Raw genomic sequence first — 25,324 nt, forward strand, 5'->3', positions numbered from 1 at the left:
GACATGTGAGGTCAGTGCAGACTCTGCTAGTTTGAGCCAAGTCATTCCTTTAATTAGACTATTGGAAAAGCAGCTTGAGAAAATGAAGGAGGAGCTGAAAGCAAGCAATTCAGCAAAGTATGTTGGCCTTGTCGATCAAGTACTTAATTCGCTTCACAATGATCCTCGAGTTAAGATCTTGAACTCGGATCAGTACGTTTTGGCCACTGTGCTTGATCCAAGGTTTAAAACCTACATTGAGTCTTTACTTGTAAATGAGCGAGATGTGAACTTTTGCAAGGAGCTATTGCTCAGCAAGTTGGCCGCTGAACTGGGCCTCGGCTTGACGACGTGTCCTCCTTCACTTTCTCAAGCTGTTGCTCGTAAAAAATTAAATTTTCAAAAAAGAAGCAGGGAAGACACAGGGGGCAGACCAGAACAATTTAACATCTGGGCTGGTTTGAAGGATTTTTCAAAAAAATGTGTCACTTTGTCCATAACTCCATCCAATATGAGTATAAACATGCAAAGGATGGTGGAGGATTACTTTCAAGAGGTAGTTGATATGGAAATGTCAGACAGTCCCTTTCCTTACTGGGAAGAAAAGCAGGCCATTTGAAAACCCATGTACAAACTTGCTTTGCAATACCTAAGCTGCCCACCCTCCAGTGTGTACTCTGAACGAGTGTTCAGCACAGCAGGGAACTTAGTCAGTGATCGCCGTAGAAGGTTACTTCCCAAAAATGTGGAGAAAATGATGTTTATAAAAATGAACTACATCTTCCACGAGGAAGGCCTTCACCATCCAAGACATCCAAGCACTGACTGTTCTCTAATGGCGGATTCAAGCGGCGATGAATTGATAGTCTGTGATGATGACGTACACACTGATGAGGGTGAGGATTAAGCTGAAGATGATGCCGATAACATCTTTTTAAAACTTTCTATGTAAGTGTAGGGTGCAATCTACCCCCAAAGAGGAAAGGGACTTGTGGCATTTCCATATCACATACCATCTTGAAAGGCTGCTGTTAGGGCAATTTATCCTTAAGGGTAGGGTGTCATAGACAGAGTGACCCTAAACTGGCTTTGTCCATTTTTCATAATATTGTACAGTCTATAATGGCTGAATTTTTGGGTATTTTATACAAGTGGAGGGGGGCCTAGAGAGACAGAAACCAAACTGGCTTTTTCCATATCAATTAATATTATACAGTCTATAATGGCTGAATTTTTTGGTATTTTATACAAGTGGAGGGGGGCCTAGAGAGACAGAGTGACCCCAAACTGTCTTTCTCCATGTCAATTAATATTGTACAGTCTATAATGGCTGAATTTTTTAGTATTTTATACAAGTGGAGGGGGGCCTAGAGAGACAGAAACCAAACTGGCTTTCTCCATGTCAATTAATATTGTACAGTCTATAATGGCTGAATTTTTTGGTATTTTATACAAGTGGAGGGGGGCCTTGAGAGACAGAAACCAAACTGGCTTTTTCCATTTCTTTACATATTTAACTATAAGTGTAGGGTGTAATATACATTCAAAGACGATGGCTGCATTGCCAATATGCATAGATGGAGAGGAAGACAATCTGTTTTGTGTGTAGAATAGGCCTACCAACGAAGAATTAAACTGTTTTTTTGGATGATTTATTACCTCAACAATTAGATTACTTGTCTCTAAAACAGTTGGAGCACTAAATTGGGTTAATTTAGGCCCAAACACATGGATTTTCCAAAAAAATAGCAAAACAAAACCAAACAAAACCAAAACCAAAACCAAAACACGCAATGGCGGTTTTGCAAAACCAAAACCAAAACACGACGGTAATCCAGATCCAAAACCGAATCCAAAACCAAAACACGGGGGTCAGTGACCATCTCTACTATAAAGTGTGCACCATTTAACTCAACCATACACTGCAAAGCACCATTTACATCTTCACCAATGTGACAGATACCTGAACTATATACAGTCCTTTATCATAATCTAAACTAGTTGCCGCCTAAAAAATATGTAATAATATATATAAAATAATAATAATAAACAAAAAAATGAGGGGTTCTGCATGTTTTCCCGAGACCCCATAGCTGCACACAGCAGTCACTTGGGCTTTCATGCCTAAATTACAACCCTGATTCTCTAGTCCAGACCTGCCCAACCAGTGGCTCTCCAAGTGTTGTGAACCCCAGCAGCCCTGCCAGCCCTTAGCTGGTTATCTGCTGGCACTTGTAGTTTCACAAACAACTGGAGAGCCACAGGTTGGCCAGGCCTGCGCCAGTCTAATAACATTATCATGACAACAAACTTTACACTTTATCAATCAGACACTTGGTAGTCGGTTTCATTTTGAACATCAGGACTATGAAAATTAATAAGAGCAAATGATGCAGTTAACCTTCCAGTTGTCTAGACATTGCTCTGAATAGCACTGATGACACTGGCAGGATACTAATCTTGTCTTGTCCAAACCATTGTTTTGACAGTGTGACTTCACTGGTATTTTGCATGTAGTGTGAATTGGGAAAAATAGTTTTACCTTTTTATAAAAGAAATTAAATAAATATGTAGCACTTATACACATTTTTTTTCTTACATTTGGTCAAAATCCTAGCCCCAAACTATAACATACACAGCCAAAATTATTAGTTAGTGTGACTAGTGATAAAAGTTTTAAGTTGGGCAACTTTTATGCAATTTCTATCCACATAAATCTGAGAGATCTAAATAGAATCATTGATAACACTCAAGTATCACAACTTTACAGGTAACTCACCAATCACATTTAAGGATTGTGGGATGTCAAAGTGTGTTTGTGTGTTTTATTTAAAAATATTTCTAAAACAAAAAAAATCTTCAAATGTTCAATTTTGTCCTAATCTGCTTAATTTTACATTAATAAACTACAAAAAGACATATAATAGGGGGGATGGGGCGTGGTCTGGACGCCATAGCTGCAGGACGTGCACCACACTAGCTCCGACACAGCGTTGCCTCAAAATACAGTTTTTGAGGCATAAACACTCAAGCCTGACCACAAAATCGTGGAAAATAAGAAAATATAAACCCTATACGGGTCACTTCAGCCCTCTGACCTCGCTGGGCAGATCTAAACACCGCGACTGAGCTGCGGCCTGTCTTCCCGCCAACCTAGCAGGGACGGAGCGAATACCCCTGGCTGTCTGCCCTGAGACATTCTGTGCTTTCCAGCCCGATATGAAAAAACTGACCCACCACAGCGGAGACTGGAGCGGAAACAACAGCTTAACATAACACTCAGCCAGCTGCAGCCACTCGGTCAGACCAGCAGAGATACTGCTTGAACTGAAGCCCATCACTATCAACCGCGGCTTAGGATGACTGCCCCCGCGAATTGGCCCTGGAGAGCCTGCTCCCATAACCCTGGATGAAGCAACTTACCTGCAGTGAGTTTTCCGGTGTTCTGTGTTCGGCAGAACGGCCCAGCGCTGTCCTCCTATCTCCTCCCTGTGACTCTCTGCATCTGCTGTGCTGGGATCTCCTCCTGGGCAGAAATTGATAGATCCTGCTTGACAGGATCATCTTTGTTCACCTGAACCCTTCAGTGAACAGTGAGTACACCCCTTTGTTTTCTTTTCCCAAGTGGCTCACCTCTACGTCTGCTCAGGTCAGCAATTCAATTGAACAGATCAGATCGATCACGAACTCAGTGTGGTACTCTGCTGCCACCCAGTGGTTACTTACAGAAATCACATCTTCTGTATATTATATTTCCTGCTACATTATCAGCACCTATAACTTAGTGATGTTCTGAGCAACACTTTTATAACCCAGTAGCGAGAAATTCAATGTAAATTCTCAATGTGCCTGTGAGCCTGAGGGGTCAAGATGATTTAACCGGAATGCTTCAACCATCTCTACATACATGACCAGAGTCCCTTCTTCTTTTTCTACCCCCTCCAACTTTATTTAAAAAATTTATTTTTTTTTCATTTATTTTTCTCCTCATGTGAGATCTGAGAGGAACAGGATATACATAAAAGAAAAACAGCAGAGTTTAAAATCTTGAAAAGAACTCGCATTCATAATGACATCTAAAAACAGGAAGCATGCTGGAGGAAATACAGCTCCTATATCCACACCCGCTTCTAAGAAGGTGTCAACCTCCTCACCGCCATCTGATCAATCTCGCTCTTCGAGTCCCACCTCTCAGCTGGACAAGGGCATAGATCCCACAGTTCAGGCAGCTATAACTAATCTAGCGCATGACATTAAACTTACTTTCCAGCAGGAACTTAAGAAAGCAATTGTTGAATTCAAATCAGAAATTGCAGCTCTCGGCACTAGAACGGACAGTGTTGAATCAAAGACGGATGATATGTGTCGAGCTCAAACGTCCTTTGAGAGAGAACTAGCGCTGCTTCGCTCTGAGGTGGACTCAGTGAAAGAGAAACAAGAAGACCAAGAGAATAGATCTCGGCGAAATAATTTGAGGATCCGTCACGTGTCAGAGTCGGTTGTTACTTCTTCCATACCTGACTTCCTCTCCAGCCTCTTCAAACATTTGCTTCCAGATCTTCTAGACAGCGACATTCTGTTGGATCGTGCACATCGAGCTCTCAGAGCTAAACCAACTGCTGATCAAAGGCCGCGAGACATCATTGTACGTCTTCATTATTACCAAACGAAAGAAAAAATACTTAACGCAGTTAGGTCCAAAGATACGATCAACTTTCAAGATATGCAACTTCAGATATTTCAAGATCTGGCTCCATCCACTATCCAGAAACGCAGAGATTTACAGCCTGTGACTCGAATACTCCGTCAACACAACTTCAGATATAGATGGGGATTTCCATTCCAGCTACAAGTGTTTGCAGGGAACTCTATCCTATATGCCAAATCCTTATCTCAAGGGCAAGAAATCCTTGCTAAACTCAAGATTCTTCCAGATCCCACCCCTTCTGCAACACGTAGTAATCCCTCAAGATCTGATTCAGCACCTCCTCCTGACTGGACAACGGTGGAACGACGGCCTGCAAGATCTCCCGCGGCTCCAGACTGACCGTGAACTTTTGAAGGCCTCTAAGAGGATCCATTCTCCTTCACTTGGGACTCAGGCTCTCACACACTGATTACCATGTGTCCTCCTATGTTACACGAACACTGTTGTTTTCTTTCTTTTGCACCAAGTTATCTATAGCTTATAGATCATTTCCCCTTATGGGACTTAGAATTCAGGGGCATAACAGTATTGTTGGTACCCTGACTTGGCACCATCAGTTAGTAATGTCGTTGTCATTGTTACAGATTTGACGCTACATCATAGATTGTGTTGTTTTTTGTTTGTTTCTCTCCCTTTTCATCCTTCCTTTATTTTCCTAAATTTTCGCTCTCCAATTTAAATTTTTTACCGCCCCTCCCCTCTGGTCAATTACTCACTACAATAATGTTCTAGCTACACCAGCCAACTGAGCTGGACAGTCTTTCACGGCCCCTCATATGGCCAACTAATACCTCACTAAATTTACCACCCCCCACAAGCACCCTTACTAGTATTGCAATGTATTTTTTTCATTGTGTTATTTCTATGATAGCCCTATCAGGGGCTTTCCTCTCTGAGGGTTATGGCCTATTTAGGCCTCTTTCTTCTCATCTCTCCTTTCTCTTACCTGTGGCTTCTTTCCTTGCTCCCCTTCCCTCTCTCAAATCACCAAGTGGACTGATGCTTATTTCTGTTCCCAATTTGTTTATGTTCTAAAAAATTTCTTGCTGATATTACGTAGGATTCACACCATCTACAACACCCATGGCGCTCAAGGTGCTCTCGATTAATGTCAACGGCCTGAACTCCCCTACTAAGCGTGCGGTGGTCTTGGGAGCCTGCAGGAGAGACGGAGCCGATATAGTTTTCCTTCAGGAGACCCATCTCACAGGACAGCATACTCGTCTCCAAAGTAAGCTTTATACTCAAACGTTTTTTGCCTCTGCGGATTGCAAGAAACGTGGAGTAGCTATTCTAATACACAACAGAGTCCCCTTCCTCCTAACCAAATCATATTCTGATCCAGAGGGACGTTACTTGATTCTAATAGGAACACTCCGTTCTGAGCAAGTCACACTTATTTCTCTTTATGCACCAAATCAGGGCCAAAGCTCCTTTTTCACAGATGTGTTTAATCGCATTGGGCGCCTTGCACAGGGTCATATAATCTTCGCTGGAGATTTTAACACTATTTTACACCCAACACTGGACAGGTCCTCTGGTTCTTCCAGCCCAAAATCTCCTCCCACTCCCTCAAAAGACTCCCAGTCCTTATTAACATGTATACGCAATTTAGCGCTACATGACACCTGGCGCCTGAAAAACGCTGATGCAAAAGACTTTACACATTACTCTGCCCCACACGGTAGTTACTCCCGCATAGACATATTTGTCTCTCATCCCCTCACCCAAACAATATTAGACGCAGGAATCTCCCCGCTTACCTGGACAGACCACGCCGGAGTACATATCGCTCTTGATTTAATAAAATTAGCTCCACGTTCTCGTTGTTGGCGTCTTGACGACTCCATCCTGTTGGCCCAATCGACTCATCAAGAAATTAAGGACGCAATCAAAGAATATTTTGAATTAAATACCTCAGAGGAAATAGCCCCAGGCATTATATGGGAAGCCCATAAGGCTACCATTCGAGGTAGATTGATAAGTAAAACGTCGGCAGCTAGAAAATTAGCATCTCAAGAAATTCTCTCCCTTGAGACCAAACTAACCTCCCTTCTTGATCAACATAAACTTCACCCATCCACTACATTAATCACACAAATTTCTGCAGTAAGAGGTCAGTTAAATGCAATTCTTTCTCGTAGAGCAGCGAATACTCTCAAAAAATTAAATCAGCAATATTACGAAAAGGCTGACAAAGCTGACTCTATGCTCGCTAACAAACTGCGGCAGAAAAAATCTCGGACAGATTACAAAACTCAAAAAATCTCCTAACTCGCAGCCTATGTATGACCCGGTGCAAATCGTTCAAGAATTCCACGATTATTACAAAGCTTTATACAATCTCCCCGAGACCTCAGCCTCTGTCGAATCTCTTGATACAGAAATTACATCTTTTCTGTCATCTCTCTCACTACCACATCTCTCAGACACGGATATTGCTTTTTTGAACACGGATATCACCCAGATAGAAACAATTTCAGCGATAAAAATGATGAAATCATCATCGGCCCCAGGCCCCGATGGATTCACGGCACAATATTATAAGAAATTTGCCATAGACCTTGCCCCACATATGACAGATTTCTTTAACATCTTAATGGGTTCACCTTTTAATGAGGCGCCGACCTTGGCCACTATCGTTGTTATACCAAAACCAGATAAAGATCCTACCTCCTGTCCCAGTTATTGGCCTATATCCTTATTAAACGTGGATCTCAAGATCTATGCCAAAATTTTAGCTAACCGCTTGAACACCCTTCTCCCCTCCCTGATCACCCAGATCAGGTCGGATTTATACCAAGCTATAGACAACACCAGATGGCCTATTGACCTCATACATTCTATTCATTCTGGTAAATCACCATCACTAATCATGGCACTTGATGCCGAAAAAGCGTTTGATCGCATCTCTTGGACCTTTATGTCTAGGGTTTTGGGGTCGATGGGTTTCTCTGGTAAGTTTTTAGACGGCCTATTAGCTTTGTATCAGTCTCCCAGAGCAACGGTAGTGGCCAACGGAGTCGCCTCTTCCCCATTTTCAATTTCTAACGGGACGCGGCAGGGATGCCCACTTTCCCCTTTAATCTTTGCCCTGTTAATTGAACCATTAGCAGCAAAAATCCGATCTAACGGGGCGATACACGGAGTTAAAACAGGGAAATCCGAACATAAAATATCATTATATGCTGACGATGTTCTTTTGACTCTCTCGGATCCCGCTGTTTCTCCCCCTTCTCGCAGACATCAAAACCTACAGTTACATCTCTGGATACAAAATCAATCCTCAAAAAACAGAAACTCTGGATTTCTATCTCACAGATAGCATGAAATCTTCTCTCACTCAACAATTCCCCTTCAAATGGCACCAAAAAAAGATTAAATATTTAGGCGTCTACATAACTAAACAATATAGTCAGTTTTTCCAAGCTAACTATCCTAAACTACTATCCCAAATTAAATCTGATTTAGAAACCTGGAGTAAAAACCTCATATCTTGGATAGGGCGAATCAACTCAGTCAAAATGAACATTTTGCCCAGGTTATTATATCTTTTTCAAGCCCTTCCCATACGCATCCCCCCTTATGTATTCAAATTTTTGCAACATTATACTTCACAATTCATATGGGGTAGAAAACGTCCAAGAGTTAGGCTCCTTGTCCTACAAAGGTCGACGCGGGAGGGCGGTTTGGGAGTCCCCAATTGTAAAAACTATTTCTTGGCAGCGCAACTTGCCCGATGTATTTTATGGAACTCCCCGGGCTCCTCCAGAGTTTGGGTCTCGATCGAAACCTTAGGTATTTCCTCCGCCTCCTCTCTCCTGTGGCTCCCTCGCACTAAACGTCCTCGGTCCGCTCTTTATCACCCAATTGTATCGCATTCGCTCTCTCTCTGGGACCGAGCAAACTCAAAGTTTAATCTCGCCCCGGCTACTAGTCCAATTGTTCCTCTTTTTGATAACCCAGATTTTCCACCGGGTCGTATAGTTCCGTCCTTTGGATTTTGGAAAAGGAACGATGTTTACTATCTTAATAATATTACTACAGACGCTTCATTTCCCTCATTCGAAGACATAAACACCAAATTCAATATTCCCAACACTTTTTTTTTTTCCAATACCTGCAACTAAGAAATTTTCATTCCACCACTAAATCATCTTTAAGAATCAGGCCGTTGACCTCATTCGAGTCACTTTTCCTCCGGCGATCTTCTACCAATGGCCTTATATCTCGGCTATATGGAGAGCTGAGAGTCCCTGACTCAGACACCCAAGATTCCCATGATCGAGCCTGAGAGGAGGATCTGGGGGGTCCCTTGGATGGGGAAGATTGGGATGAAATAAAAGCCAACACGGCCTCTGGTTCAATCTGTGTGAAGCTGAAAGAAAATGCCTATAAGCTTCTTTATCGATGGTACTTGGTCCCTACCAGATTACAAAAAATCTTTCCGGACTCATCTAGCTCATGTTGGAGAGGATGTTCGTCGGAAGGGTCCTTCCTCCATATTTGGTGGCAATGCCCCAAGTTTGCCCCATTCTGGTTGGAACTACGGAACTTTGCGTCTCAGATTCTACAGATTGACATCCCAATTTCTCCCAGGTTTTTCCTTCTCCCACTTGGGATTCCATCCGCAACTAAACATCAAACAAAAATGTTCCGCCACATAGTTTCTGCAGCACTGTGTCAAATTGCCACTAATTGGAAACAACCCTCCGCGCCTACTATGCAGACAATTATTAATAGAGTTTGGCACTCATACAAAATGGAGTTTATGACATGCATACTGCGCAATACCTCTAAATCATTCAACAAAGTCTGGGAGCCGTGGATGTCATTTTTTCAAATCCAAATTCCTTTTGCTCTATGACTCCTCTAAAACATTCCACTTGATATACCCCCTCAACCTGCTACCATCCCCCGCCCCCCCTGCCCCCCCTGCCCCACTTCTCTTCTACCTCTTGCTTTGCTTTCTTTTTCTTTTGGCGGCCTGCCACACCGCCTCCTAATCTATCTTGCCCACTTTTCTCTGACTATCCTCTCTTTTCTGTCTCTTCTTTCTTCTATTCTTATAGTTAAAACTTGGTCAATATCAAAACTCTTTTTATTATGATATACAATGATTGTATTAGTCCCTGAACATGCATAACCTGATTGTAACAGATTTTGTCTTGGATTGATGCTCATTATTGACCTTCTCAAAAATAAAACTTTAAAGAAAAAAAAAAAAGAGACATATAATAGGAAGTGTCGCCAGATGGTTTGATAATACTGCTACCAGTTATACCCCAGGAATCTTCGGTTGTATTGCCAATTTCTTCTGCTTGTATGTATGCATGTATCCGTATGTGTGCATTGGTTGTTTAATTTCATAAATAAAGTAAATATAACTAAAATATAATTAACATGTTATCAAAATATAATGTTGCAACATATCCAAATTTTATTTTTTTAGGGGGGTATTCAATTGTTCTGCTTGACGGCCGAAAACTCGCGCTCTAAAACTATTACCGTTAATACGGTAAAAGTGCGCTTAAAAACCGTTCATACGGTAATTTACTCGCTGAATTTCAGCTCGCAGCTCAGGGAAATTCAGCGAGTAATTACTGTGTTAACGGTAATAGTTTTAGAGCGCGAGTATTTCGGCCGTCAAGCCTAACGATTGAATACCACCCTTAGAATTCTTTATTTTACATGGGCATTAAAGAATACAAACCAGACAACAGTGGTATGAGGATATAAAAAGGTGAAGGATACAGATCACACATGGTAAACATCATAGCAACTGAGTTCAATACAATAAAAATGTGGATAATGGTGTCAGAACTGGTGTGACCAATTTTATGAATATAAACATTCTATAGTAGTATAACATTAAGCAAAATTAAGACTAAGGAGGGTGGGGGAGTACCGGAACATTGGAGGGTAAGGAGAGGGGAGGGCAAGAGGGGGAACACAAAAAAAATAGGGCTCCGGGGTGGATTGGGGATCAGTCATGAGATGTGTGTAAGGGTGTTGTTCCGGAAATAGCCAGGGTGCCCAAACTTGATAAAAAAAGCATCACCTCCATGGCAGCAACATGCCATATCTGTTTTTAAGCGTGGCGAGGGACGAGGCGGAAGTGTTTTCCCAAATCAAGGCCAAGAGAGTCTTGGTGGCCGCCAAGATGTGTGCTATCAATTTTTTTTGAGAATTTATCAATATCTTGGGGGGTATAACATAAGGGAAATATCCATGGAAACGGGGCTTCAAGGAGACTGTTCAAGAGATGGTGAATCTTGTCCCAATAGAAGACAATAACTGGACATGTCCACCAAACATGTACCATTGTGCCCATGTGGCCACACCGCCTCCAACAATCAGGAGAGGAGCAGGGAAACAAGTTTCGTTGGGGTGTAGTACCAACGGAAATAGATTTTATATGAGGTCTCTTATTTTAGTAGAAATAGAGCTTTTAGCTATGCCCAGTCTCATGTCATCCCAGACCTCCTCATTCGGGGGGTGTTCCAGGATCCCTTTCCCATTCGACCTCGTGGAGTCTCGGAGAGGGCAGGGCAGAGTCGAGAAATATGCCGTAGAGTTGAGAGATCATGCCCTTGGCTAGGAGGTGGTATCTACAGAGGATCTCGGAAGGGTGAGGTTTTGAAGGATGTGTGTTGAGGGGAGGCACCATAGAAAGTGACTGATTTGTGAAAACTCAAAAAGGACTGAAAGTCTGGGAATGAGATCATTGCTGGAGTTCTTTGAGGGACAGCCATTGGTCCCGTCTGGAGAAGTCTACAGGAAATATAAGGTCCGCCCGAGACCAACTACGGTACCTAGCAGCGTGAACCCAGGTGGAAACAGTGGATTGTGCTAGATGGGGGTCAAGGGAGATATAGGGGTAGTGAGTTTCAGCTTATGGGAGTGTAGGTCCCAGAGCTGGATGGAGAGTTTGACAGTTGGTAGGAGTTTGGCGGTAGTTGGTCGATGCAGAGGAGATACCGTTGTGGGGCCTGTCAGGAGGTGGAGCCGGGAGGGATATACAAGGCAACTATTTGAGAGTACAGATAGTAAGTTGTGATGTCAGGGAGGCCTCTTCCACTTCTGGGGATTGACTGCTTCAGAACATTGGCTGAGATCCTCGGGGACCTGTGATTCCAGATGAAACGGGTGAGGGCTTTCTGGAAGTTGCAGAGGAGTGAATTGAGGACAGCGACAGGTAAGGTTTGGAAGAGGTAAAGCCATTTGGGTAGGATACTCATTTCAACGGCTATGATCCTACCCAGCCAGGAAATTATAAGTCTATTCCAGGCGGCCAAATCAGATTGCATTTCGGTGGAGAGATGAAAAGTCTTCCTGGAAGAGAAGGTCATAGCCTGACGTAAGGAAGACCCCTAAATATTTGAGCTTTCTTAGTTGCCATTTGAAATGGAAGTTAGACTTGAGGGTCCTGGTTTCCTGAGAGGATCCATGGAGCAGCATGGTGTCCGATTTTGAGTACTTGATTTTGTAATCTGAGATGACACTATAGGTCTGCAGAACGTTAGAGAGGTTGGGGAGGGAGATTAATGAGCGAGATAGTGAAAGAAGGATGTCGCCCGCGAAGAGCAAAACTTTGGGATTGAGGTTGCCCACCTGCAAATTTCTTGTAAAATATGGCTGTGAACCCATCCGGGCCCGGGGATTTACCTTTTTTTTGTTCCTTGATGGTTTTCTCAATTTCGTCTATTGAGATCTCTTCTACTGAGTTGCGCAAAGGCCTTGCATGACATTTTTGGGAGGTTGGATTTAGCAAGAAAATCTGAGATTAAACATATCCAGTTTTATACATTTCAATGTGTAAATAATAATTAACATAGTTAAATAAGTAGGAACTCAATTATTTGTAGTGAGACTTCCTGCCTTTCTGTTACCTCTTAAAAAAGCCACATACATTGAGAGCTGAAGTTTGTCAACCAGTTTAAATAACTCGATTGCCAAAGGTTTATGCATTGTGAATAGTAGATCGTAACTCACAAATGGCAATGAAGAATAGGACTCATTATAATTAGATTTTGCTCTGGACGAACTTATTGTTGGCCACATGCAGTGCAAACTCAGACCAATCTGGTGTAAATCATGTAGCCAGCTTTATGCTAGTGAATATTCTTTAGGGATATGGCTTTGTTGGGTTGTCTTCTCTTTGTATGAATGCATGTAGAACGTGTGTCACAGTGTATGAGGACAGGTTGTGCTGGGGAGAGGATTAGGAGTGGTTAGATGGCTTCTGCATTTTTATCATCTTTTTCTGAAATGTGTTTTTGTTCAGAATGGATAATCTCTTTAACATGGTTAATGTTTATGGCATCATATAAATAAAGCACTTGCGTCATTACCCATCAGTATAATGCTGCTAATAACACAGGGTTAAATGTTGTATATTGTAAAGGATCAGACCAAGTTAGGTGATTGCAACTAGAAATATTAAAAATTACACATTTCATACACAACTAATAAATCTTACATTAATAATAGCTTGTGGATTTACAAAATGTTTTAAAAAAACAAAACAAAAATGTAAAAGGATATTTTCAGGAATTAAAAGCAGACTTCTGCCTATTAAGTTACAAGGTCACTGGAAACAATCTCTGCAGGTTATCACAGCAGCACATGAAAACTGCATAAATAGAATACTAAACGATAAAAAGATCCCTCTGTAGACCGTGTCTACCAGTTTCACTCTGCTCATTTACAAATTGACCTTTAAAATACAAGCAAAGCAGGAAAACTATCAGCCTGCAAAAGCAAGCAATAAAGAAGGTTAGGACACATAACAAGCATAGATGACATGGGTATATAATATAATAAAGTATATATATACAAAAAAAAAATTGCATAGAAAATATAAAAAGAAAGAAATGAATATTCATTATCATCCTTTATTTACGAAATATAAATTCCGTAGCGCTTTACAATTGGGAACAAACAGTAATAAAACAATACTGGGTAATTCATACAGACAGAGAGGTAGAGAAGGCCTTGCTTGCAAGTTTACAATCTATGGGACAATTGGAGTTTGATACATGAGGGTAAGAGCTACTTATAGCATACTGGTCGTAGGACTCTTCAGTTTTACTTTTGAAGCATTTTCAATATAACTCTTTCCAGTTGTATGGCTGCTTGTATAAAATGTTTCTAATATATGTTACCCAATTTATTTTTCATTTTGCTGTGAAAAATGGAATAATTCTTATAAATATACCTGGCCAAACCTCAGAGACAAAGAATAGACTTGCATTATACGCCGATCAGCCACAACATTTAAACCACTGACAATTGTAGAAATGTAAATGTTGGCTGTGACCATAAAGGCAGTATGTGTTGACAGATAGAATTGCACCGTTTGGCCATAAGTCTACTTAAATCACTCACTGACCAGCTGCAGTGTATTTACTGCAGGCCAGTAGGTGTCTAATTGAAGCAATAATTACTTTTAGTCTATAACTGGCAGCTGTGAGTTAACGTGAAAGTAAATGTCAAACAACCTTGGAAAAATGTATTTGTTCCCTTTTTCTCTCATTATTTTACCATATCGGGCCCATAAAATATATATATATATATATATATATATTCTAATATGCTACCAAAAGAAAGACCTAGTTCTTTAATTTAATATATATAATATATATATATATAAAAAGGTTGTTCCATTTTGAAAATGGCAGATCACCAAAACGTAAAAATGATTCTAGTGATAAAACTTAAAAAAAAACTGTTGGCTTTGAAGGGTTAAGTATCTTTTAGCAGCGGGTTTGTTACATAAACTTACAAGAGTTTACAAAAAATGCTAAAAAGGTGCCTTATAAATATACTAATAAATAATAATAATAATTGCGACAGGATGGACCGCCTATGCCATGCTGTCTGTGGCTGCTGGGAACCGGCTGGGCTTACTTTGCCACTGTTCCCTTCCTTTATCCCAAATGCGCCCTCTAATCGCAGTAGATGGGACTTACAAATGCTGCCACCACTGGACTCCTTACGGCATCCAGAACCGCATTCCTTCTGATAACTGTCACTGCTAGGGTACCCCCTTGCTGGTGTACCTGGGCTGGTACCACTGACCTCTTCCTATAGATCAGGGTTTCTGTGGATGGATCCCCCCTGGCCTATCACACTGGCCATAGATGCTGCGTAGCGGGCAGAGCGGTGGTACCGAAAAGCTGGGTCCAAACCTCAGAAACAGCCGGGAATGGATTAGAGTTAAGTCTAATCTGTAGGTCACAGGAATTTCAGCATGGAAGACGTTGTCAAGCAGGTCTTTGAAGCAAGTGATGTTTATTTGCTCAAGTGCCCTGAAGGACAGTTCACACTTGTTGAAGGTACCAGTGATCAAGAGGTCAGAAGAAACAGATCATTTCAGTACAAACCAGTGCTGTTTTATACACGTTTGGACACAGCCTCGCAGGGGGTAAACCAGCCCCCTGAAGTCTGAGTTATTTTTAGTATCAGGATGCAATGTGTTTCCCCAAACATGGATTTAAATGTATTTTATACTTAACAAAAATTTGCAGTAATCTGTGATATCCTGAATCACATTGATCAAAGATTTCCTTGCACTTTAACCATTATACAGGTAACGGCCCCGGCATTTGACACGTCACATCAAAAGACTTACTTAGCATTTCCTGCTATCAGCAAAACAGACTCCCTCCCCACATATGCCTAATTGGAGATTTCCTCTAGCAAAGTTACAAAATCCCAAACAAAACATTTCCTATACCAAAATAAGTGCATTTGCAAATATATATATATATATATAATAAGCACCCTGCGCTATTTCCTTTAAGTAAATTTATACCATAACTTATTTATAAGTGATCCAGTCACAATAATGAAGAGAGCTCATTGTTTATTATTGAGTCTAGCATGACCTTTTACAGGATATCCTTGATTAAAGATATGAAGCCAAACCACAAACACATACTTTCACACAATTTCAGAGTGTTGTATTCTGCAATCATACAGTAGAGGATATAAGGGATTCTCTAAGGTGAAGTTTGCAATTTAACGTTTTGTCAGACAACTAGAACATAATTACACATTATTTATCTATGCAAGGAATTCATTTAAAATAGATGTTCAGTAAATGACAAATTCTCCCTTATTATTTCTTCCCTAGTATAGCAGGGTCATTTCACCCACTATCACACCTAAATATTGTGGCTCTGAACATCGCTGCTTACTATTCTCCAGACATAATTTCATGGACAATATAAATGATACATAGACAATATAAAGATATAAAAATGTATAAATAATAAGGACATTCATAGTTGCCAACAGTGGAAGGCTTTAAAGGTCTCTACAATAGCGGCTTTAGTACTGGTTGCCGACAATGCTTCTGCGTTACAGTAACCCACCAACAGCTTCAATTGTTATTTCACTACCGTATGTATGAATTGTTCCTCATACCTCAGAATGTAAGCTCACATGGGCATCCTGCCTTCTCCGGTCGGCCAATGAGTCTCCTTTCATCCACTCAGGTAACCACATCTCACTCCCGAATCAAAGTTCTCTCTTGCACTGCACCCCACCACTGGAACGATCACCCTCCTTTTATCAGACTATTCCCTAGACTGTATAACTTAAAACTGTCACTGAACCCACCTGTTCATTAAAGCCTACCAGTTCTCTGCTTAACCATTTCACCATGTAGTATACCTCACCCTCTTTCATCCTCCATCTCTCTCACTCTTGCATCTTGCCTACTTACAGTGGCTCAACCCCATGTGTCAACCTTTGTCTGCCTTCTTCCCTCCTGTTCTCATTACATATAACTTTTGCGCACTACCTCCTTCGGCTCTCTGCCTCTTGAATCCACTCCTCCATTATCTTTGTACCTCGTTCAGCGGCTCTAAACCTGTTAGTTCCGCCCACATTTATAGGCACAGGTTTCAGCTTGCGCTGGATATACCCCTTCCACCCCATTAGCCATAGAGGCTATCAGTAGCTGTGTTGTAGTGTTGAGTTGTAGTGTTATTTCTTTACTACATTGTACTGTTCTACCATCTACTGTCTTGTTGTTTGCCCTATGTACAGCATGCAGACTCCATGTGGCAACCTATAAATTATGGTTAATAATAATAATAATAATAATAATAATAATCTTTACATTGTTTCATTTATAGGTATTATGATTCCTTCCACGTACAGCTATACATAATATGTTGGCTGAATAATAGATAAAATAATAATACTGGGGTGGAAGCTTGCAAATATATTATATTTATTCTTGTAACAGCTAAGGCTGACATCTTCAAAATTCTCATCGTTTTACTGTCCATTCATAAGTAATTAAAAAGGTGCAATATTTGCCCTTTTCCAACTCACATTAATATATATCACTTTTAAAAAAAAACACACATCAAAGCTATACAGCTGTAACTCTGCACTATTCTGTTCCACAAGTCAAAGTGTCCATTTTATAGACAGTGAAAGAATAGTAAAGTTGAGCATCAAATCCATCTTTTACACATGATGGTGTGGGTTGGGGGAAAGGACAGCTTCCAATCTGCTTTTTGCAACGGTCAGCCTGTAATGGCTGACAGATGCTGCGGCCTCTATTCGTGGCTGCTTCAGATCTAGCATGCGCAAATTAAATGCTGGTATATGCCGCAGAGAAGTTTGTTTTTAGCCAGGTTGCTATGAAGGCTCCCCAGTAAAGGCAGTCTGATCATGGGAACATAGCACACAGGAAGCTGCTGAAAATAGGATAGGGGAGGACTTATTTATTCATTTTTAAAGACACTTTATTTAAAAATCAATAGATAAAAATGTTTTGGGTGGAAAAGCACCTTAGTTGTTTCCTTAACATTTCAGTGAGTTTTTATTAGCTGAGGAGTATGCACAATATGAAAATTAAACAAAAGATTAAAAAAGTAGAAGTCCTTTTTTAAGTAAGAATTTAAATATTGAAAAACACATTACTAAGTCTAATTTTGGATAGCAACGAGGTAAATTAAAAATTGCCAGACACAGTATAAGGCAGTAAATTACATATACATATTATATATTACTAATAAATACTTAGTCAATGATGTGAAGTTCAGCTTATCCCTGTGAATAAGTACGACACTATGTATTCTCACATATTTCATAACATATAATGTTATCTTAGTTGCTTCAGCTGATTGGTTGTAGGAGGTAATTTAGATTCACACTTGATACATTTGTGATATATAAATATGGATTAAAGAAAGCACAGTTAACAATTATATTTCCATATACTCCCATTCATATGTATACAAATGAAATAATTATTTACATTATTCCCATTATAAAAAAAATGATAACTTACCATTTATGGTGTCCTTTCCAATGGACATGTTTACTTCAACTTCGGCATCAGCTAGTCTACCTTGATTGTCCAAAATTCCATTTCCAGTCACTGTGTCAAAAATGACATCAGGGGAGTCAGACACAGGCTGCATGACCACACCTGTCCTCTTGCTATGCACTTAGAAATGACTTGAGGAATTATTTTTCCAAAGTTCAGTTTTTCTCCATAAAAAATTGAATAAACATGTTGATGCGGTTTCCACAAACAAAATCCCTATACTTAACAGATTGTAGTTGACACCACATGTACAAAGCAATACGTTATCTCTATGTGTAACCTGTAACCTGAAAGACAAAAGCACTGTATTAAAATAAGAAGACAATGAGTGTATTCATCAACACACTCTAACAGATCAATATTGTAAAATGTTACTATAGAAGCTTATTATAGCCTGTGAAATGTACATTATTTACATTTAAATGCACCATTCTTGACAACTGGATTACAGTCTCATACTGGAGTATTTTATATTCTCGCTATTATTTCAAAGCATGCAAAAATTACTACAATATACATTACTTTGAAAAAGTATTACAAATTTAAATACATTAACTGTATCTATTGAAATTCAATTCAGTTGCCTATGACATTAGATTTTTGTTATCAACAAATGAAAGATTTGTTAAGATATGCATTGCAGCAATTGGTTACAGTTATAACTCCATAATTGGGGTGCAGTGCAGAAAACAATGAAGCGTAAACAAAGGCTCACTGATAAACATACTGTATGTTGATTACAGAGTGGTAAAAAGTAAAAACATGAAAGGGCAGTGCAGGTGACCTTAAGTGTGAAGAAAACAAAAACACATGACAGTAGTGGAGAAACTAAAGACACTAATGAGGGAATAATGTCTGGAGAAAAGACAAGGGAAAAATTCTGGTTATGTGGCAGTTTGGAGGGGTGCCATTATCTGGGGATGTGGCACCTGACAGGTATTTTCAAGTTACGTTGCATTTTGCAGATATAGCACTGCCAGGGGAAGACATATACATGGTACGTGGCACTGAAAGACCTTCAACATGCACCATAACCTGTATATCCCTCATATGCCCTATAAGGCACTGGCACCTTTCTTACCACCCCATGTGCCCGGGATACACAGGGGTGCCGCTGTCAGGTGATGTGGCATGGCACAGGGGTGCCAAGGTAAGTGACAGGTGAGAGGGCTGTCAGTGCCAGGAGGTGTAATAATATGTGATCATGAAGCATTTGTACGGGGACAGCCGGATGCTCTCACCGGGAATGTGTAGCCCCCGTGTCACAGGCTATTGTCACTTGGCTCCTGGGTCCAGCTAGTCTCCCTTTTGGCCTCTCCCATTAGACGTGGCTCTCAGTCACCGGCCTGGTGTCTATTCAGTTTCCTTCCTCCTAGGAAACATGTATTCCCGGAACCAAACACAGTGTGCCGTTATCTCCTTAATTGTAGCACCCTCGGGTCTGACCTCTGGACTCCCGGTGTATGGTGAGGGGATAACAACAAGTAGGCAGTCATTAACAGCAACGGCACTCTGCACAAAACACCAGCAGCTTAATGTTTCCGGCAGGAAGAAATAAAGTGTAACACACGTACTTTCCGGTGACACCTGGAAGAGAAGGAGGGGCTGCGTCGTCAACCTGTTAGTTGTGAATAGAGTATTTACATACAATACCTGGTCCTGTGTATTGGAGAGTAGATTGTTTGTAGGGATTTCTTCCCAGACTCGCCCAAAGCCAGATGATCAGAAATAAGACCAATTAATAATACAGGCTAGAAAACTATATATTTTTTTTCAGTATTGTGTCCCAACATGACCCTTCACCAGAGTTACCATCCATTGAAAATATTGTTTGATGGTGATTATATAGCAGTGAATACTGTTCCTTGTGGGCTTTCCACCTTGGCAGAAATTAAGAACAGTTATCACATCCTGGACACGGGACTGTTTCAGTATTTTCAATTGCGTAATTTTTCCAATAAGAACAGTAACGGCTGCCCAGTGATCAACACTTGAATCCTTATATTGGCTGTGTTGCCCACCATTTATGTATTCCTTCTGACTGCTGAGACGCCGCCTAGGACTCTCATTAGCTTGTGTGGGACCAGAAATTGGAGGAGAACCTGGACCCGGAGATAGGGATGAGAATCAGAGCTAATGTTACATTGTCATCTGCGCATTAGAGAATATTCCATTAAAGTTTGTTTGCGATAGTGGTCACCTCACAGATGCACATTTTTTTCCCAGACTCCTCGAATCTCTGTTGGAGATTTATGGTTAGGAGGGTACCTTGTTACACATTTTGTGGTCATGTCTGAGATTAACACCAATGTATAAGGAGGTCCACCACTTAAAATTGAAAATCAGAAATGTGTGCATGCCACAGTCTCTTTATATTCCTTTCCCCTACTACAGATTTCTGACATGCCAAAGCACACACAAAGACCAATATGGTACATTCTGAACACGGTCAGATGCCAAATGCCTTCTGTTGGAAAAAACTTGACAAACCCCCTCTTTAGCAGCCATCTTAGGATCATCAAGAACTTAAAAAAGGGAGGTTTAATAGTTGTAAAGAAGGCTTCAGGGCGGACAAGAACATCCAGCAAGCGCCAGGACCGTCTCAAAGTTGATTCAGCTGCGAGATTGGGGCACCGCCAGTCAGAGCTTTCTCAGGAATGGGAGCAGGCAGGTGTGAGTGCATCTGCATGCACAATGAGGCACAGACTTTTGGAGGATGGCCTGGTGTCAAGAGAGCCAGCAAAGATGCCACTTCTCTCCAGGAAAAACAGGGACAGACTGGTATTCTGCAAAAGGTACAGAGATTGGACTGTTGAGGAGTGGGGTAAAGTCATTTTCTCTGATGAATTCCCTTTCAGATTGCTTGGGGCATCTGAAAAAACGCTTGTCCGGAGAAGGAAAGGTGAGCGCTACCATTAGCCTTTTGTCATGCCAACAGTAAAGAATCCTGAGACCATGTGTGGGGTTGCTTCTCAGCCAAGGGAGTGGGCTCACTCATAATTTTGCCTAAGAACACAGCCATGAATAAAGAATGGTATGAAATTATCCTCCAAGAGTAACTTCTCTCAACCATCCAATAACAGTTTGGTGATGAACAATGTCTTTTCCAGATGATGGATCAAAACATCAAAATTTTGGGTCCATGGCCAGGAAACTCCCCAGACCTCCCCATTGAGAACTTGTTGTCAGTCCTCAAGAAGCAGGTGGACTAACAAAAACCCACCAATTCTGACAAACTCCAAGCATTGATTAGGCAAAAATGGGCGACCATCAGTCAGTATGTGGCCCAGACGTTGATTGACAGCATGCCAGGGCGAATTGCAGAGGTCTTCAAAAAGAAGGGTCAACACTGCAAATATTGACTCTTTGCATAAACTTAATGTAATTGTCAATAGAAGCTTTTGACACTTATAAAATGCTTGTAATTTTACTGCAGTATACTATAACAAATCCTGACAAAATGGTCTAAAAACACTGAAGCAGCAAACTTTGTGAAAACCAATACTTGTGTCATTCTCAAAACTTTTGGCCATGACTGTAGATACATAGGTCTCCTCTGATACCACGTTCACACTGATCTAAAAACCTGATATTGCCGGGACGGGCCCTGACAACCCGGGTCGTGGTTCAGTGTGAATAGGGGTCCCTGAATCTACCTGGGTATGATGCCCCACCGGGAATTAGACTCCGGACTTTTGCAGGGTTATTCCAGGGTCCATTCCAGGTAGCCGCCAGTGTGAACGGTGCAACCCACAAATCATCCTTATATGTCCTCTTTTTCACCGTACTCATTCTCATTCCACAATCCTCTCTCACCCTTTCCTCTGTACTCTGCAATGCAAGATCTGTATGAAGCAAACTCACATCCATGACCTATTAAATTCAAAATCCCTCAACCATAACAGAAATCTGACTTACTTCCCCTGACATTACATACACTGTAACTCTTTGCTATGGCGAATTCAATCTTAATGATACTCTCAGACTTGGGGACAAACAAGGTGGCAAAGTAGGCATACTGCTATCTCCAGTGGCGCACGCAGGGGGGGGGGGTTTCTGAGTCCAGAAACCCCCCCTGCGCTAACTAAGTGGCCACCATAGCGGCACTGTCCTATACAGCAGCTGCGGCGCTGTCAAAGAAGCGTCCGCGCACCGCCGCGGACGCTTTTTTGACAGCGCCGCGGCTGCTGTATAGGACAGCGCTGCCGAAACTGAGCTGCTGCGCGGGCGCATGCGCAGCAGCCCCCTCTAGTGGTTTGTTGGTTTTTTTTCGGTCAAGGGGTCCACCCCCCCTGACAATCCTGCGTGTGCCCCTGAGCTCCATACTGCACCTTCCAAGTCATATATCCAGAACCCTCCCTCTCCTCTACCTTTAAAGTCCACAACATTCGTCTATTTTTTCTGAATGAGTAGCAGATGCGTCTGCTTGACAACAGACACACCCCTCACACACTTATGTCCAACTTGCAAACATATACAAAAAAACTTATATGTTAGCTAGTTAAATTAATTAGCTAATACAGCAGAAACAACTTCCTCGGCAAATCCTAATACATGACCGAGCGACTACTAAACTTTCCATAAGCATCTGTGAATCATTTGCAAACCTCTAATTACAAGCAGTTAGTTTGTTCAGGTGTTCATCATCATCATCCGCTACTTACACATGACCCTTACCATCCATAATAAAATCTATTTTTCAACTATATCTGCGACAATATCCCAGTCTGAATCTGAACACAATTGCTCGAACACGTGCTTATTGTACATTGACTACTTTAGAACACATTGACTACTTTTCCTTCCCCCATCTCATTTCTTCAGGTGTAAGGAGTCTTAAGTGCCAAAAAATCACAGGTCTGAATAGCTGCAGTTGTGTACATACACTTTCTGAGCATGTGCAGTGTCAAAAACCCCAAATATACACAGCAAGCAGGCATACATCTCAGTCTGAATCAAGTACACAGTCTCCAGCACACCATACAGACCAGCTACCTGGAAAAGTGCTCTCGCACTGCTGAGTGCAACTGGAGAAAGATCACTACAAAGCTATCTCTACTATAAATTCATCCTTTCATCTTACAACACTGTCCTTTCACCTGCCAAGTAAACCTACTTTAGTTCTCTTATATATACCCAGTCTTCTAACTCTTGAAACCTCATTGCCACCTTCCACTCACTTCACTGTCCACCTGCACCTTTTCCACCTTCCTCCAGCAGAGCCCAAGACTTTGCCATCTACTTGCTGAATCAACACCATTTGATAAGATCTTTTGTCAGGCGCCGTCCCGCTGTCTCCTCGGGACGCGGAAGTCCCGGCCGCCCGGCGCGGCCGTCTGAGCATGTGCATGCAACGGGACCCTATTGGATAGCGCGGCGTCAGCTAATTAGCGCTACCGCCCATTAGCATCTTATTGGTCCCCTGGGCTTTATAGGCACTTCCTGTCATGACACCTGTGCCAGAGTATCAGGTCTTCCTGCCTCCAGCGTTTGTGTGTATTGCCAGTTTTCTGCATTGTTCCTGACCATCCTTGTGTTGCCTGTGACCTTTTGACCCGGACCGTTTGACCAGCTCTATTTGGATTCTGCCTTTGTACTGTGTTACCTGAAAGTTACCGACCCGGCTTGCCTCACTATTCTTCTGGATATTCTTGTGTACCTCTACTACCAGAACGTTACCGACCCGGCCTGTCTGACACCTTTTTGTATCTCGCTGTTGACTCTTGGAAGGACCGCGACCTGCGTGTCCCTGCAGCGGACTCCATACTTCCTTGCGGGGGTTCCTGGTGAATACCAGGGGCACGTTAGATCCCGCACCTTCCTCTGAGTTGCGCCAACAATAGCAGGTACTCAATATAGTTGTGACATCTTTTCTACTACAAGATACTGCACACCTTCCCAATCCAAAGTTTCTGTCATCTCACTCTACAACCTGCCCTCCTCGACCCTATTCCCTCCCAACTTCTCCACTCCCTCACTGCATACCCGCCTCTAGCTCACTTTTTCTCTCTATCTCTCGCCACTGGAGCTTTCCCACCCTCCTTTAAATACATGATCATTTCACCAATCCTAAAGAAACAATCTCTTGACCCAGCCCTTCTCTCCAACTACCACCCTATTTATTTTCTCCCAACAACTATAATCATAAATAATACTTAATACAAAACAAGTGATATGTAATTGGAAGATCATAGCTTACATCATAAATAAAAAAATCCATTAGTTCACCAGTAAAGGAAAACAAAAAATGCTTAGGTTCACCATCTCCCTTAGTTTTTAAAAGGATAGGGGGTTTACTGTAAAGAACCCTGCATTTTCCTCTGCTGCCACTAGTACGACAGCCCTTCTCCTGTGTGCAGGGGTGGAGGTAGAATATTATTTTACAGGGGGGCGATTTAGTCCCAGACCCCTTTTGACATCTAAGACTGCCTGCTGCTGCACACTGTGTGCAGGTCTGTTCGGCAGAGACAGGCAGGGTGAGTATGCTGCCCGGGCCACTTTGATTCTCAGAGAAGCCGGGAAGGACTCTCTGTCTGCCTGTCTCTGCCGAACGGATCTGCACACAGTGTGCAGCCGGAGCCAGCAAGACCCTGCTAGGTGGGCGATTGCCCCGATTGCCCTACCCTGGATCCGCCTGTGTGTCCAGTGGAGGGCTCACTATCCTGATACCGGAACTCTGCAATCTGGAACAACTTAACTCAGCGTAGTAAAAACGTATTGGCAGAAACACGTAGATAGGAGTCAGGTAGTCAGGCAACACGATATACAGAAATCCAGGGACAGGCCAGAGATTGTGGGTCAGAAGCGAACAGGGAGCGTGACAGGCTAAAAGGTCATGGTTGGCAGCAAGCAAGGATAATCCAGAAGTCAGAGTCAAAGGGTCAAGGACAATCAGTAAGCAAGCAGGGTACAGAAACATGCCAAGGGTCACAACAGGGATCAGAGGCAGACAGATTATCCACAGGGATAGACGGCAGATCAGCTACTGCAGAGCACCAAACGCTATAACTGGCAGGAAGGCTTTATATACTGACAAGATCCAATCAGGGGGCAAAATGCACTTAACCCCGTTCGGGACACACAGAAGGCAGATAATTAATGAGCGCACGCCCCAGGACGTGGAGGCACCAAATATGGCATCCCAGGGATTCTTAATTACCGGGGAAGCTTAGTCTGAAGGTGACAGGATTCACCTGTTTAGCAATTACAAAAGGCTCAACCTTGAAACAGCAACATCTGAGATGTCTATCGGCAAAGAAATTGGTCAAAAGGAGGCCTGA

The 25,324-nt window shown here is 41.9% G+C and overlaps 1 protein-coding gene across 2 annotated transcripts in view; it reads right to left on the reverse strand.

Moving 5' to 3' along the window:
* Positions 1-19,580, reverse strand: part of GOLGA3 (golgin A3) — a 56,013-nt gene extending 36,433 nt beyond the window's left edge. For both annotated transcript variants that reach the window (XM_075216948.1, XM_075216939.1), the window contains exons 1-2: positions 19,286-19,580; positions 18,006-18,324 (exon numbers count right to left, since the gene is read on the reverse strand). In XM_075216948.1, coding sequence (XP_075073049.1) covers positions 18,006-18,138 — 133 coding nt within the window. In that variant the 5' untranslated portion in view covers positions 18,139-18,324; positions 19,286-19,580. The remainder of the gene's footprint in view (positions 1-18,005; positions 18,325-19,285) is intronic.
* Positions 19,581-25,324: the final 5,744 nt, after the last annotated feature.

Source organism: Mixophyes fleayi, chromosome 1, assembly GCF_038048845.1.
Source record: "Mixophyes fleayi isolate aMixFle1 chromosome 1, aMixFle1.hap1, whole genome shotgun sequence".
Classification (NCBI taxonomy): Eukaryota; Metazoa; Chordata; class Amphibia; order Anura; family Limnodynastidae; genus Mixophyes; species Mixophyes fleayi.